Raw genomic sequence first — 17,370 nt, 5'->3', positions numbered from 1 at the left:
CTCTCTAAAGCACAAACATAATCAAAATGTATTAGGAGTCTTAAAAACACACTTGCCACATGTATCAAAGGAATGTTGCTAGCAAAAATGGTTAAGAAAATTGTCAATTCAAAGGTAGCTGATCATGATGGCAATAGTTCGATAGAAAAGAAAGAGCCAGTGGGAGAAAAGCATAATGGCGGGCTGAAATGGCAATGCGTTGTCCCATAAGTCAAAGGCCGCTGATGATATCGTCGTTTCAAGCAAAAACGCATTGTGGATGACTATGTGGACATGTAGGTGACTGCGGAAGAGACTCAATCAAAGTAGATGATTATAGGGAATGCTTAAAACCCAGAGTTTATTAGCGAATAAAGGGTAAAAAACAGGTCACCAAGCAATGAGAAACTTCACCCTAGCTGAAATGCAAGATCCACAACAAGTCTTGCAGCTCAAGTGACATGGCAAGTTGTCAAGCTCAAGTGACGAGATGAGAAAAAAGTGCAAGCGTTGGTAGCCTCTACAGCAATATAGACCAACCTAAAGAAGTTTGTCATAGCACGAACATCAACTCAAAGTATAAAAACCAGTAATATTGGTTGTTTGATACCTTTGAGAATTAGGAATGAGAGTGGAAGAATCACATTTGTTGAACATTGAGAAGAATGAACATTGAAAGAGGGAACACAAGAACTCAAACAATGAATGAGTTTGCATTAGAATCCATATACATGAGATGTATCATACAAACCACAGGTGAGTGGCACGTGTGGTGACCAGTAGTACCTTCAGTCTCCCTCTCCCCAAAGTGGATGTGATTCGATACAACAAGAAGGGAGATTGGAGTATGTATAGGCCCTAGGACAAGACTTCAGACAAATGAACTAGCACTAATTGGGCTTCTCAATTGCCTAATGGTGCCCAACATAAAGCCTAATAAGTATCCTAACACTTGTGAAATATACACTACTAGTAGATCCAACGTACATTCAAATGGATTGAACCAATGAATATGTGGAAAGGTCTTATATGATTGAGTTCTAGTCTCAGAGGCAATTGATAGGTTAAATAGGTGGAAATATGTATGATCTTTTTGTTGTGACCCATTTATATGAGTCCACTTGACTCGTGAGCACTTATCAATGGTGGCAAGCTCTTAATGCAAGGTGTCATCCATTGTACGGGTCCACTTGAATTGTGAGCATTTATTAGTGGTGACAAACTCTTAATGCATGGTGTAATCTGAGTATCTCCTAATTTCAAAGGGAAACAAGCTGGATTAACTAGATAAATATGCAAAACTCCAAGGTTATAACTTATATTTGATGACAAATGAATGTTTACACTCGTCACAATAAGTTAGCAATCTAATCATATCTTATGTTGGAAAGGTTGAAGGTCTCTTTAGGTTGGAAAGGCTAAAGACACGACGAGCTTGTTGAATAATTAACAAATGTTAATTTCTGGCATGTGGAGCCAAGGCAAAATATACTTGGAGTTTAGACACTAGTGAATCAATGTTCACTTGAGGCATTTGCATCCAAGGTGCTTGATGTTTTGTGTTAGTATTCTTTCTAGACTTGGATTAGTTGTCCCTCGTGGTGTGAAATTGTGCCCACGTTGGTGTGTCCCCTTTCATCTAGAAGCTTCAGATTCTTGCCAACATTTAGCTTCGATTGTTGTGCACCTTCCTCTAGGTTGTAGCCCAAGTCATTAGGATGGCATGCACAAGGCAATGGAGTATTATGAGGTGCAATTTGAGGTAGAGCATTATTGGGACCTACTTATTCTAATTGTGTCTATACTCTCTATCTCAAGTTTCCATGATATTCTTCACAAGAAATGGAATAGTAGTCCTACTCTTCGAGGTATTCCCGCATGTGCTTGGTAGGAGGGTCGGGATAGGATTCCCTTAGAGCTTGTATTGAGGGGGGGATTGACGCTTAAATAAATGGGCCCTAAGGGGAATTGCTTTTGTGATGTCGATTGAGACAACTTTGAGAGTTTTCACATGCTCTTGAATGCCAAGCTTACTCGATCAATGATTAAGTGTCAATCAAGAGTACTCGGTGTAATACCATGTAAAGAAATGCTAGGGCAAATGTAGAGAAACACAAATGTATGACACATGACAAACACATTCTAATGAATGCTCGATGAAGTTGAAGGTTACATTAAAATGATGCAAGGGCCTTGAACCTCCATGTCTTTATGAACAAGGCAGAGAGAAGCTGAGAGTGGTCTTGGAGATGTCAAGAACTGCCCTGAGTGTGTGTAGTACTAAGATGGATCCCAAAATGTAGCAGCAGTCTACTGTGTAGGCAAAGGATGTTGGTATAGACCCCAAGCAGTAACACGCAGGGTATGCCGGCTGAAACACAGCTCAATCTGGCTTACATAATGGCAAATATGATGATGGCAGCAGGCGTCTACCTGTCAGTTTAAAATGCAGGCTGCAGACCTGAAAATGCAGGCAGCAGCAGCTCTAGGTGATGGTGTCATGGCTGGTACAGCAGGTGACAGGCTGAGACAGCAGGTGACAACTCCTTTTGCCTGGCAAGGGACCTTGAAGCAGGGCAGCAGCAACCAACAGGGTGTGCAGCAGGGTGGCAACTCCTGGTAGTGGGTGGCAGCTCTTGGAGAGGGCATGGGCAGCTGGGGTAGGTGAGATGGCTGACGGCTGAGCTCCTGCCACATTGATCACTCTCTCTCCTATTCAAATCTGATAAGGGATGTTGATGTTTTTCATTGCTTGGTTAGTACCTACCATGAAACAAACAAGAAATCATAGTAAATAATGAGATGCAGACAATGATTGAACTGCATTTCTCCATCGCCTCAAGAATAAGCAGGGCATGAAAAGGTTAACAATTATGGGCCTTGTTTTTTGAGCATGCAAGGACCAATAATTAATGAGAAGATACAATCCACCTTTGGATCCACAGGCTATAGGTTAGCCAATTTGCCTATAAAATGACATTATTTTGTCCTGCATCCCATTCTAAAAGGGCCATGTTAGTGAATTTTAAGTGTAAAGCTTTTGGGCTTTGTAAAGGTATTGGTCCTCTACCATTAGTAATGGATGCCCACAATAAGTCCTTACATAAAGGATGTTTAGGAATTTGTTTTTTCCACTAATAATTCTTTTTGGGGCTGTTTTGGTGGAGCTAAATGAGAACAAAATGCATGATAATTTTGTGTTAGTTGTGGCTTTTAATTTTACTTGCTCAATACCAAAGACTTTGATCTATCTTTATCACTTTGCACTTACTCTTTTGTAATGGTTAATATATGTTTAACATTCCAGCACAACATTCATCCTCCACCACATTGAGTAATGGTTTAGGTTTGAATTTGTTTGGAAAGATTAATTGATATTTAAAAAGTTTTTAAACATCAATGGCCCACTAACTGGTTAGTGTGAGGGTGTAGGGAAGAAACTCTTACAAGGTTAATGATTGCAACATCTCTTGTGAGAGTGTGCAATGCAAGAGAAACATGAACATGAGAGAGAAGTGCACAGAGAGAGAGAGAGAGAGAGAGAGAGAGAGAGAGAGAGAGAGAGAGAGAGAGAGAATACTCCATTGACAAAAGTAGAATGTTGAGACAATGATGATGGATTGATTAATCCTTGCACACCGCCCAAAGCATCAATGAGGGCACCATATTAAACTGATGACGATGGCAACACCAAGCATGAAAGGTCGGAGTGTCAGAGTGTGCACTTGCAAAGGGAAGATTAAAGATAGTGTATATTTGCCTAGTGGGGGGGGGAGTGGCTATAAATAGCCATAAATGGCCAAATTTGATTGACCTACCCTAGTAGGTGTTAAAAAAACTAGCCGATCAGCATTTAAGGTTGGTCATTGAAGAAAAATGCAAGAAAAAATAGGGGTGACCTTGAAAAAATCCCAGATGGCAATGACAATGTTAGGTAGGTATAGACAGATTGTGGAAAGCAGAAACTAGCCTAGGAATGCACACAGGAAGCCGACAAATAAAGAACATGCATCTAAATTGCCAGAGCTCTTATGTCTCCATCAGACTTTGACAAGAGCTCACAACCAACCAAGAGATGACAGATTAACATAACTAACATAGGCAAGTTGCAACCAGCCTTCCTTCTTGGAAAGGGTGGTAATTCCTTGATTATAGCAATTAATTACATCAAATAGCAAATAAACATAACTTGAAATGTACAAGTTAACTTAATAATCTTGGGCATTGGTCACCTTGTTGGCTCCAAAATTGGTGCCCCTTTCAGCATTTCTTTAACTCGATTGCTAATGGAATGAGTACAAGTTGAGATTTACAGTCCTCCTTTGCTGTTTCAAAAGCCCCTTATTGTACATACAATTAACAATCAATTCGGGCCAATTGCCCCTTGATTTTTCACCCAAGACTTGCACAAATGGAATCTCCAACTGGCCAAATGCTGCCCCAAATTATAATGAATGGGTTGACATTTGGATTCTTTGACAATTACATAAATTTCTAGTGCTGAATCCAGTGTACGATGCCTCCACTAATTGGCACGGGCCCTAAGGTGGCTGTCAAACCCTAATTTTTGAAGGAATTTAGGGTTCACAACAAAGATCTCCTTGTTGTCCACCAAATTTGATTGAATTTTGATCCAAAAGGTTGAGAAATGCTGAGATTGATTGAGCATAAGATGAAGAAGGTGAGAGAATGGTAGAAGAGAGAGAAATTTAGGAATTCTTCGTGAGAAAAAGCCTGAAATCAGATTGCTGCTCATAGTAGAAAGCATTTAATGTTGTTACCAGTTGCTAGGAGGGCTCAAATTGTTGTCGTGCTCCAAGTTGTTGTCATCAATTCTAGGAAGCCTCAAAATTCTTGTCGCTTGCTGTAGATTGGTCTTTTCTTGCCCTTGGTTGCCTCAAAAGGTCCTCCAATGGCTGCAAATCAGACCGGCAGCATCTCTTCCTTCTCTCTTTGCAGGCTAGATATTGTTCAATTATTGCCTAGAAGGACCCACCTATTGTTCAATTCTCTCATTCTTAGCTTGCTGTCCATACTTCACGCCTTGTCGAAGTTCAAGCATTACATTTTTTCCAATACTTTGTGAATTTTGAGATTGAGAGACATCATCTCTGCTTGATCCCATCTCACTATCTGAAGACATTCTTGACGTAATGCTCGGTTGAATACAATTTCAACACTAGAGCAAAGCTTCAGACCTTCAATCAGGTATCTTAGGTCCACCAATTCGAGAAAATTGATGGTATCTCCGTGATGGAACCATGCAACTAGCCTTTCTTCTTGGAAAGGGTGGCGATTCCTTGATTAAGCACTTAATTATAATAATTAGCAAATAAAGATAACTTAAAGTGTACAAATTACCTTAATAATCTTAGACATTGGATACCTTATTGGTCCCAAAACTAGCACCCCTTTCGGTATATTTTTAACTTGATTGCTAAATGCTGAGATAATTTGAGAGATGGTTGGGAGATGAGAGAGAATGCTGTACAGAGATACCATTGACATTAGTAGCCAATAAATTGGTCTAGGTCCAAATCAAACACCAAGTACCACCTAGTACCTGTTAGATTTAACTTATCACAACTTTTGTCTTTGACACCTAGTGTATCCCCAGGGTTCTTGGCTTGTTACCATGAAATAATTGCCATGTACATCACATCTGCTAAACAACCTTGCACATTTGATTAATAACTTAATCAAATGTTATCAACAAGATTAAAGTATCTCAAAATTTCATGTCTCCATGACACAGGCTAACACTCCCTCTCAAATCTTGGTAGTGTTTGAAGACCCAACATCCTCATGTAATGAAGCATATAAGCCCAGATCAAAGGCTTTGTGAAGATATTTATAGCATTGTTCTCTATGGGATAGTAGACCACCGCTAACTTGAAATTCACAATTCGTTCTCGAATCTAGTAATACTGAATCTCGATGTGCTTCATGTGAGCATGAAATACAAGGTTCTTTACTAGAGCTAAAGCACTTTGGTTGTCCACACACAGCTCTGTAGGTTCAGGTTGTGGAAAGCCAATCTTTGCCAACATGCGGCGAAGCTAAATCGCCTCCATAGCTGTAGAACATAATGCATGATACTTTGCCACTGTAGAAGAAGGGGCCACAATAGGCTGTCTCTTGTTGCTCCATGAGATAACTCTTGATCCAAAGGAAAACGTATAACCTGTAGTGGACCCCGTTGTAAATCCACATCACTTGCCCAATCAGAATCACTCCAACTAGAGAGAGAAACCCCCTCTCTATACATGATCTTATAGGATCGAGGCCCTTGTAAATAATGAAGAACGTGCAAGACTACTCTCCAACCCTTGTGAGTGGGAGTCTTCATGAAAGAAGATAACAATGCCACAACAAAAGAAACATCCGATCGAGTGTGAATAAGCTAGATGAGGGAGCTAACAAGACACCGATAACAGGTGGCATTTGTAAGGGGAGCTTCAGTTGCCAAATCTATGGGGCAAGAAATAGACCGACGATTGGCCATATGAAACTCTGAAAGAAGCTTGAAAATGTACGTGTGCTGCGAAATGATAACACCTTGTGCCTTTTGATAGATCTCCAAGCTAAGGAAGAAATGTAGGATCCCAAGATCCATCATATGAAACTCTTGTCGAAAATCTCCCGAGTACGATCAATTTCTTGAGTAGAGCTCCTTGTAATGATAAGATTATCTACATATAATATGAGGAAAACACACTTGTCACCCTTAGCCTTGTAGTATAGGTTGGGGTCATGAGTTGATTGATGGAAGCCATTTTGTAGAAAGAAGCAATCCATTCATTGGTACCAAGCACGAGGAGCCTGTTGCGGGCCATGGAGGGCCTTTCACAATTTGTAGACATGGTTTTCCTTTTCTTGTATAAGGAAACTTGGAGTCTATGAAACATGAATCTCTTTTCGAAGGACACTATTCAAGAAGGTGGACCTAATTAAGAGGCCAGCGTTGGTGGGTTGCAAGAGCCAAAATAAGCCAAATAGTAGACACTCGGATTGTAGGTGAAAAAGTTTCAAAATAGTCCCAACTTGCTCTTTGAGCAAAACCCTTGGCTGCAAGCTGCTCTTTGTGTTTGTCTAAGGAGCCATCTGTAAGGTACTTGGTCTTATAGATCGACTTCACACCTATCACCTTCCGCTTCGGGGTACATGGAACCAATTCCCAAGTTTGATTACTCTCGATAGAATTGAGCTCCTCCTGCATGGCTTGATGCCAAATATCTTGCGCAAGAGCCTCCTCAATTGTAGTAGGCTCATTGGTATGAAGAATTTGTGACATAAGAGTATAGTTCACACAAAGTGAACTATTTCATTGGGCCTACAAGTGAGCTGATCTTTGGGACGTGTAAGAGAAGTAGGAAAGTGAGAAACATCGGAATCTTACTTGAGCTGTGGGTGCCAACTAGAAATTCGAATAGTCTCATCTTGCTGTAGGGAGATTGAGTAGCCTCCGGTACTTGCAATGCACCTATTTGTGAAAAGGACTTTCCCTTATCAAGGGAAGGTAAATCCTCCTTGTCTGAAGACGGCTCCCCCTGTGACGGTGAATGAGCCCTAGGAGACTTTGGAGGGGAGGCTGAAGGGGTGGAAGTATGTGATGAAGTAGTAGTGGTCGCATCTGTCAATGGTGGTAATGAAGCGGGAATAGAGGGTGGAGGAGCAGGGGGAGGAGCTGAAGACGAAGGGGTACTAAGGGGAAACCTGGAAGGAAGGAGAGGATTTGAGGGTGGAGAGGGGTCAATTGATGATGAAGAATCACCTGGAATAGAACCATTAGTAGGATCCTTGGAGGTCAAAGCCTTGTCAAAGATCACATCCTTGCTCACCTCAAGCTTCCGTGTCTTCGGGTTGTAGAGTTGATAGCCCTTCGTGGTAGTGTTGTAGCCCATTAAGATGGGCATCCTAGACTTTGAGTCAAGCTTCATCTTCCTCTTCTTCTTGTCCACATGGACAAATGCTCATATACAAAGATGGAATTGCACCTGTGAACACATCCTCTCCAAACCACCTAGTGCTGTGTATCCACGAGTCACTCTAGTGTCTGTTGCCTCTCGCATAGAAAAGGTGGGCCCTGTGAATAAGACTCCCAGGTATGTATAAGAATCCACATACTCCAGCTCCTCAGATCCATATGTGAATTTAGGTGCTAATCTCTTGACCCACTGTGGTGTAGTATTAAATACCATCACCTTGGTTTTACCAAGGTTCACTGAAAGTCCACTGTCCAAACTATAGGAGTGTAATACATCGAAGTGTCTATGTAGACTCTCTGGAGAGTCAGCTATCAATACAATGTCATTTGCATACAATAGAAGAGGTATCCCAGTGCCAGCTAGTGGAGCTCCTCTATCTCCTTCATGTGAAATGTAATCAGCAATCCCATCAATGTACATGCCAAATAATGTCGGAGAGAGGGGGGCATCCTTGCTTCACCCCAATGGTGGAGTAAATAGGTGCCGAAAGGCCCTCAGGTGTTCGGACTCTGCCCACAACTCTCTCATACAGTGCCAAAATACCCCAACTGAGCTCTTTCAATAGTCCCATGGCATGCAATCTATGTATTAGCCTGTCTCTCTGTACTGTGTCAAAGGCTTTGCCGAAGTCCATAAAGCAACAGTAGGTCTGTCGGCCATGGGCCCTTTCCTCCTCAATGATCGCTTTGAGTGTGAGGATGTGATCCAATGTGGAGAAGCCTCTCCTAAAGCCAGCCTGTCCCTGTGCTCTAAGACCCCACCTCTCTGCCCACCTGCTTAACTCATGCTCAAGGATGGAAGCATATAACTTAGCCAATGTATGCCCAACCATGATAGTTCGATAATTACTGGGTAGAGTAGGGTCCCTTGACTTGAGGATAGGCACAATAGTGTTCGTGCTCCAACTTTCGGGTAGGCCTTCACACATGGCTCTGTTAAACATGTAAGCTAGGAATCCTACCACCAAATCTCTAGCATGGATCAAGTGCCCGGCTACTAGTCCATCATGATCTTGTGCCTTTCCTCTGCTAAGTCTGTCAATGGCCTCTGGGACTCTACTTTCTGTAAAGAAAGTGGTGGCCTCTGGACAAGGCTCAAGTGGGTCAAGAAGAGGTGGTTGACCCTCCACAGTATACAGACTAGTTGCATACTCTTCCCATATAGTGGTGGATGTAACATGTGTGGTAGGGCAATGCTCTCTGAAAAGCCTCCAAGGCTCTCTAGAGTCCTGGCTCAAGAATAAGTGATATAGGTCTCGCTCCAACTGGGCTAAGAATGTTCTCTTCTTCCACCATGTGAGGCGTCTAAAGAGTTTTTGTGCCTGTTTGTGGGTAGTGGACCCCAGTGCTGTTCCGAGATGTCCTGTTGGTGGAGGCTCTCTGTGTGGGTCGTGAGTGTGGGAAGGCGACACCTGTAGCGATATGCAGGGCCTCACCGAACTGCTGAGTCAGCTCCTATAATGGAACGTCGGGGTTTGCAGCATGTAACAATCTAAGGATCTCCGCATCATAGGTATCCTCTGTCTCTTTGGAAAAGAGGTATCTTAGGTGTTGGTGAGCTGCATGATGGGTTTGCGTGTCAGTGAAACGGAGGTCGATGGTGAATGATAGGTAGACATGATCATTGCAACTCTGAGAAGGCGTGGGGATAATGAGAGGTCTTGGATGTGAGATATCAGTATCAGTGGGGCAAGAACATAGTCTACTGTGTTGGCACCGTGTCGATGAGGATAACATGTGAAGGCGCCGGATAGGGGGTATCTAGCCAAGCTATTGAGAATGGCCAACCTATGTGTTGTGCCCATCTCCACAAGGTATCTCCCGTATTCGGTGACTTCCCCCATATCCTGAGATGTCCTCTCCAGTTGTAGCTTGACACATCCTGCTCTTGTAGCATCTCCTCAGATGTATCAAAGAAAGACACCTGATGGGAGGCTGTCCTGTCATTAAAGTCTCCTAGTAAGATAACCTCTCCCTCCTTCGAGAACAACCAAATATCCTCATCCAAAGCCACATATGGTGATTGCCCCTTGGGTGGGGCGTATCGGGACGTCATAGGGGGGAAATAGCATATGGCAACATACAAAGTGTGTTCCTCACCCCGCACTCTCACCCACGTGTATCTGGCCTGCTCATCTCTGTGGACTACTTGGATAATCTGCTGTAGCTCCTCCCTGTTTAACACTGCCACTCCTCCCGACCCATGATTACTATGGTCTGTGCGTGTCTCTTTTCTGCAAGCTGACTCCCACCTATAGCCTATCACCCGTGGAAGTGTAGTATGTGGCCCTTGATGTGTCTCTGAGGAGAGAGAGAGAGAGAGAGAGAGAGAGAGAGAGAGAGCGAGAGAGAGAGGGAAGAATACTGCACTTAGTGAAGAAGAATGCTGATACAATGATGGACTGATCAGTCCTTGCACGCAGCCCAAAGGATCAGTGAGGGCATCAGATCAGGCTGATGACGATGGCAGCACCAAGCATGGCACTAAGCATGGAGAGTCGGTAGTGTTGTTGTGTGCACCCTCGAAGGGAAGACTGAAGATTGAAGAGTGTCTCTCTCTACCGAGGGGGGGGGGGGCAGGTCTGCCATAAATGCCCAAATCTGACTGACCTGCACCAGTAGGTACCAAAAAAGATGGCCAACCAGCATTTAATGCTGGTCACTGAAGAAATATGCGGGAAAAAGTAGGGGTGACCTTGGAAAAATCCCAGTGACAATGACAATGTCCAGCAGGTGTAGGCAGACCGTGGAAAGCAGAAACTGGCCTAGGAATGCACATAGGAAGCCGACAAATAATGAAAATGCACCTAAACTGCCAGAGCTCCTATGTCTCCATCGGACTCTGACAAGAGTTCACAACCAGGAGATCATAGACTGACTTAACTAACATAGGCAGGCTAACATCTCCATGTTGGGGTCTGGCGAAAAAACCTCACATGACCATCTACATGGTAGGTGATTAGAGCATTGATATCAAGAAATCTGTGGATGTTTGTTATCTCTTTCATGTTAAGCAAGCAAATAAGTTCAACAAAGTGAGTATTGTTCGTGATAGAGCTTGTCATACCCAATTTAACTATGTTAGTAGTAGTATCATATGACTGGGAAATGCCCCATCCAAATATGTGGGTATACCTGGCATTTTTTTTCTCTGAGATAAGACACCATAGAGGGCATATTTGTTTGTGCAATTCATCTGAAAGGGTGAAAACTTGTTGGTTTTAAAATTGAAGCATTGCAATTTGAAGGAATTGAAGTCTGGAGCTTCAAACTGAAGCTGAGTGAGATAGAGTACAAAAATTATTTGTTAAAAGTGACCAGTTGTCTGTTTTGAAAGCTCAATACAATATGCAAAGTGGCCAGTAAAAGATGTAATTGCAACTTACTACGCACAAGGATGTCTTGCTGTGTGGACCTCGTCCACTATTTTGTCTAGTGTGGTCTGTCTGTAGTCCTGTGTTTTTCTTGTTTGGACTTTTGCTTCAGGGAGGTATAGGCTGCTGTTCATGTGGTGATTGTTAACCTATTTTTGATTTTAGTGGGTTAATTTCGTTCATTACCAGGTCTAGTCTGGGTTGTGTCCCTCTGTTTCCCTTGCTTGCACTTCTTGCTTCAGAGGTATTGTATACTTGTTCATGCCATGACTGTCTTAAAAATTTTAGTGGGTTATGATTGAGAGCTCTTCAAGTTCCAGGTCCCAGTCTCAATCTGAGTTAAGATGCTGACGCTTATGAATGTTTGCACAGCTTGCAAGGTCATCTGGCTTTACACTTGGAAATTCTTATGTCCCTCATAGACAGCAACAACAACAATCACAACTTCAGGCATCACCTATGATGTCAACAAGTGGTGCGTCTGGATCATTTACTGGAGCCAATTCATCTGATTTATTGCAAATACAAGCTGCTTCTGAGCTTTTTCAGGTACCATTCCTTTTGTGTGGTACTTAAGATTGCTTTGCAGAGTGGCTGCCCTGGTTCTAATGTATACGCCTGATAGTAAGATCTCGAAAAATTATCTAACTGTTTGTTTTTTCCCTCTTCCAAATGGACAGGCTCAAGCTGTTGGTCCAGGTGCAGGCAGTGGCCAAGTATCTGTGCCTAACATGAGATCTGCTGGTAACCCCAATTCAGGTTTAAGCTCATATGATCAGCTGGTTCACCAGTACCAGCAACAACATAATCAATCACAGTATAGACTAGGTGCTCATCAACCGATATCTGCAATAGGCCATTCTTCTAGAGAGCAGGGCTTACGGCCAATGAGCGTGGATCGATTTGGTTTATTAGGTTTGCTGAGTGTGATTCGTGTGACTAACCCTGATTTGGCATCACTAGCACTTGGTACCGACCTTACTACATTAGGTCTCAATCTTAACTCCAGGGATAATCTGTACAAAACATTTGCCTCACCATGGGCGGAGGGACCTGCCAAAGGAGAGCCAGAGTTCACTTTGCCACCATGCTATGTACAAGAAGCACCCAAGCTTCAGGTTTGTGGAGTTGTTTTAGAGATAACTGATGTGGTCATGATTTTGTTTTGAATGATGTGCCCACATTACTAGAGGCTGTCTGAATTTAATGATGTACTGCAGCCAGGATATTTTGCAAAATTTCAGCAAGCAACTCTTTTTTATATATTCTACAGGTATTATTATAATGCTTTTCATTTGCTTAATCACAATGCATGTTTGACAATTTTGTGTAAGATAGCTGTTCAGTGTGAAGAGTATTTTCTAATTGAAGCTGCTGATGTGACAAGATAGATTTGCTAAGTTTGATTGGTGTGATCATGAGATTCTGATCCTGATTTTTGTGTCACTTGCAGCATGCCAAATGATGAAGCCCAACTCTATGCTGCAAATGAACTGTAAGTACATAAGAGCAGCAAATTTGCACCTTGACTGTAATTACCATCGTTCATGTTGCTTTGAATGTAATTTTTCATTGTGTTATCTTTTTGTAGCTGTGATGAGTCCATTAACTTATATGTCTGAAATCAAGTATTATTCGTGGGGTATTTGCTGAATTTGATGTGATGAACATGTTGCAGTGATTTTGTTTAACTGTGAATTTTTGCATGTACATGATGTTAAGACTGATGACTCACACTAGTTTTGAGTCAGTCAGCTATGTGTGACATTTTAGCTTGCAGTCTGTCCACAAGCAACTCATTAGTTTACTAACTGAGTTTAAAGATGTGTTTGCTTGGGAGTACTCAGAGATGAAAGGATTAGATCTGAGATTCTACCAGCATCAGATTCCCTTGAAATTAGATGTTGTTCCAATCTGGATGCAGCGATATCGGATGAATCCCCACATGGCTAAATAAGTCAAAGAGGACTACTGCAACTTGGCTAGATCGAGCTGATTGGATTTCCCCGATTGTCATAGTTCCCAAGAAGAACAAGAAGCTGCAGATCTGTGTTGACTACAGAAAGCTCAATACAGCCACCATTACGGAACCGTTCCCCATTTCCTACTCGGATAGTATTCTGGATGAAGTGGCTGGCCACAAGATATACTTCTTTCTTGATGGCTTCAGTGGTTATAACCAAGTCTAACTTGTCCCTGAAGATTAGTCTAAAATACCTTTCATCATAGCATGGAGTGTGTATGTTTGTACAGTGATGTAGTTTGGCTTAAAAAACAGTCATGTCTCTTTTCAGAGAAACATGTAGGAGATCTTTGGGCCTTATCTGACTAATTTTATGAGAGTCCTTTTGGATGACTCTAGTGTGTTTGGAAAAACAATGTTGCATCTGATGTAACTGTGGCTCTTTCTAACATGCTGTCGAGTGGACATGGTCACCATACGGAATGTTGGTGCACGACCTATTGTGGATGAGTTTGCAAAGGCTTTTGCTGGTGGACATGCTATCTATTCACTTGGCGATCTTTATTCCGGATATGACTAGTTCTAGCTTGCCCTTGAGAGTAGGGATTTGACTACGATGAAGACACCTTTAGGCCTTGTCCATATATGTATGTTCTGCAAGGAGCTACTAATTCGGTTGCCCATATAATGAATGGAATGAACAAGGTCTTATGGGGTTTTATTCCAGAGCTTACCATGCTTTTCATTGATGATCTACCTATCAAGGGTTGTTTGGAGAAAGAGAAAGAGGAGTACTCAAGGGAGGGAGTATGATAGTTCTTTGGTTTGAGCTTGTATAGTCTGATTCATGTTTTGGCATGTTTTGCACTCTGTTCAAGAGTTAGAGATTGTTCGTGTGCAAATTTGGTAAGGTCTACTAACTTTGCAAACCTTGTCATTTCACAAACAAGTTGCAAGTGTTGGGTGTGGTAGACAATATTTTGAGATTATCAGGCATTACATGTATTGCTTAGGGTATGCTTATGTATTGAGTTCAATATCGGTAATAGTTTATCTAAATTAGCAGGCTATTGAGAAATGTAAAATTTTGGGTTTTATTACACAATATCTAAGGGATTTAATGTGATTGTCAATGATGAGATTGACAAGCATAAGTTCCATACTTGGACACACAGATCGACCGGTTTCCTTTTAAGTAAAAATTATTGGGACTATATTGAAGGAGAAAATTTTGAGGCTCCAAAGTTACCGGAGAAAAATGTCACACATGAGTAGGCCAAGGCATTTAAGAAATGGAACCATAGTGCTTGGAAAACTATGCATTGGATTTTCATGAGTGTTGTAGGTAATATGATTGGGTATATATAGGATGAAGTAGTCTTACAAAAGCATTGAATAACGTGGTCAAACTCTTTGGTACAAATACCAAAGCTAGAAAGTTTCAATTGAAGTGTAAGTTAAGCAATATTAAGTGTGGTTAATGACTATTTATTGAGGATTAATAGTGTTGTTGAAGTTGTTGAATCTATTAAAGTGCAAGTGGATAATGACAATATAGTGACTTTACATCCTTGATTTTGCAAATCTAATATGTATGTTGTTGTTAGAAGAGAAAAACTTTGGCCTGATGGGTGAGTGGAAGTGCCTAGGTAGTGTGCGAGACAAAGGAGGTGTATTCAGCAATAGAGAGTGTGCAGAGAGAGATGGGTGTGTACCAATGTGGTACACACAAAGAATGTATTTATACTTGGGTTATGATACACTTATACTCACAAGGGTGTGATTACATGTAGAAGTAAATTTATACACGGGAGCGAGAGTAGAAGGGCCTTTGTACTCAACAACCTCTCACTCAAGCGTCCTTTAACCAAGTCCCACTAGTCGAATGCAATTCTCATGTTGAGCCTTTGCAAAGCTTTTAGTGAGAACATCTGCAGGGTTATCTTGTGTTTTGATCTCAGTAAGTGTGACTAGACCATCATTGAAAACCTGAGTGATAAACTGATACGGTACATTGATGTGTTTGGTAGGTGCATGAAACATGGCATTCTTAGCCAGACATATAATACTTTGGCTATCACATCCAAGTAGAGGTGTTTTGGTAGATAGCCCAAAATCCTTGAACAAACGACCAAGCCAAATAACTTCTTTCGAAGCTTTAGTGGCTAAAATATATTCAGCCTCTGTGGCAGAAAGTGCTACTGTCTTTTGCAATCTAGAGCACCGAGAAATGGCCTCACCAATCAAAGTAAACATGTACTCGCTAGTAGATTTGCGAGTATCCAAGTCACCTGCCATGTTTGCATCACAATACCCTTGTAGATTTAACGTACCCTTTCCATAGCAAATATATTTTCTTTGTGTACCGTCAAGGTACCAGATGATACATTTCACTGCCTCCCAATGTGCTTTGCCAGGATTTGACATAAACCTGCTTATAACTCTCATTGCATGAGCAATGCTAGGTCTAGTGGCAACCATAGTATACATGAGTGACCCACAAGCTGAAGCTTAAGGAACACCCTTCATAAGTTGGTTGCCTTATCATCTTTTGGGCAGTCTGCTTTTCTAAGCTTAAGGTATGGTGGTAAAGGAACACCAAATGGCTTAACATCGGCCATCGGCCATAGAAAAATGATCAAGTACTTTGTCGATGTACTTTTCTTGTGAGAGAAATAAGAGTTGTTGCTCTCTATCTCTTGTGACGTGCATGCCCAAAATGTGTTTAGCTGCACCCAAGTCCTTCATGGAAAAGGTTGAATTCAACTGTCTTTTTAGTGCATTAACTTGGCTTTTATGTGTACCAGCAATAAGCATATCATCCACATAAAGCACAAGTATTATAAGGCTTCCATCATCAGCCTTCTTTATATATAAGGAGTGATCTGCATGCTTCTTTTAGGCCCATGTGAAAGTATGAAGGCATCAAATTTTTTATACCACTATTTAGGAGCCCGTTTTAAACCGTGCAAGCTTCTTGTAAGCTTGAACACCAAATGCTCCTTTCCTAGCATAACAAAGCCCTTTGATTGTTTCATGTATAGCTCTTTTTCTAAATCATCATGCAAGAATGCAGCTCTAATATCCATCTGATCAAGTTCAAGATCCATAGATACTACGATAGCAAACAATACTCGAAGAGTGGTCATTTTGACAAGTGAAAAGAATTCTTGAAAGTCAATCCCCTCTTTTTGTGTATAGCCCTTAGCCACAAGTCTGGCTTTGTATTTGGTTTGCCATCCACACACTTGATTTTATAGATCCATTTGTTAGGAATAGCTTTCCTATCTTTGGGCAATGGAACCGAATCCCAAGTATCATTATGATACAATGACTTCATTTCTTGTGCGTAGCTAGCTCCCACATTTTCTTTAACTCACATGATAATGCCTCTTTATATGTGAGAGGCTCACCCTCATCTGTGGATAAAATGTAGTCCAAAGAGGGATCAAATCTCTGTATAGGTCTTGTGACATGTGTAGATCTCCTCACCCAATGATTTGCGTTATCAGGCAATGGATCTACATCCAAAGGAATGTTAAGGACCTCATTAATTGGGTGCTGAATTGCATTTTCAGGTGGTTGTAATACATGTTCAGGCTGTTGTAATTCATTTTCAGCATGCTGATTTTGTTGCCTAAGCTGATTTTTAGCATCCCTTTGTTGCCCATTGTCATGTGGCTCAATAATGATATGCTGATTATCATAACCAGCATCAAATGGAGTTGAATTTTCAGTTGGCTGATGGCTGTTCAAGTGGTTGATCATGCTGAAAATTTCTTTATTTTTGTCCAAATCACTAGATGTGGCATTTTCAGCAGCTTTGACTCGTTAAATACCACATCTCGGCTGCGTAGCATCTTTTTCATGCTTGAAACCCAAACTCTATAGTCCATTTCAACTTCATTTCCATAACCCATGAAGATACTTGTGTGATATTTCATGTCAAGTTTTGTTTTACTACTATCAATAGATACATGGACACATCATTTGCATCCAAAGACCCTTAAGTGGTCATATAAAGCAGTTTTTCCAGACCAAACGTCTTTAGGAATACCACTTTCAAG

General features: G+C 41.5%; 1 protein-coding gene across 10 annotated transcripts in view; it reads left to right on the top strand.

Moving 5' to 3' along the window:
• The window catches only part of LOC148040945 (putative NOT transcription complex subunit VIP2), a 36,597-nt gene that overhangs the window by 11,700 nt on the left and 7,527 nt on the right, over positions 1-17,370 (top strand). For all 10 annotated transcript variants that reach the window (XM_087674974.1, XM_087674999.1, XM_087674965.1 and 7 more), the window contains 4 exons: positions 11,713-11,889; positions 12,021-12,458; positions 12,561-12,613; positions 12,794-12,835. In XM_087674974.1, coding sequence (XP_087531100.1) covers positions 11,713-11,889; positions 12,021-12,458; positions 12,561-12,613; positions 12,794-12,835 — 710 coding nt within the window. The remainder of the gene's footprint in view (positions 1-11,712; positions 11,890-12,020; positions 12,459-12,560; positions 12,614-12,793; positions 12,836-17,370) is intronic.

Source organism: Lygodium microphyllum, chromosome 1 (assembly GCF_053477565.2).
Source record: "Lygodium microphyllum isolate KBCC chromosome 1, Lygodium_microphyllum_v1.1.10, whole genome shotgun sequence".
Lineage (NCBI taxonomy): Eukaryota > Viridiplantae > Streptophyta > Polypodiopsida > Schizaeales > Lygodiaceae > Lygodium > Lygodium microphyllum.
The sequence above is the reverse complement of the archived record's forward strand: the minus strand, read 5'-3'. Positions and strand labels throughout refer to the sequence as shown.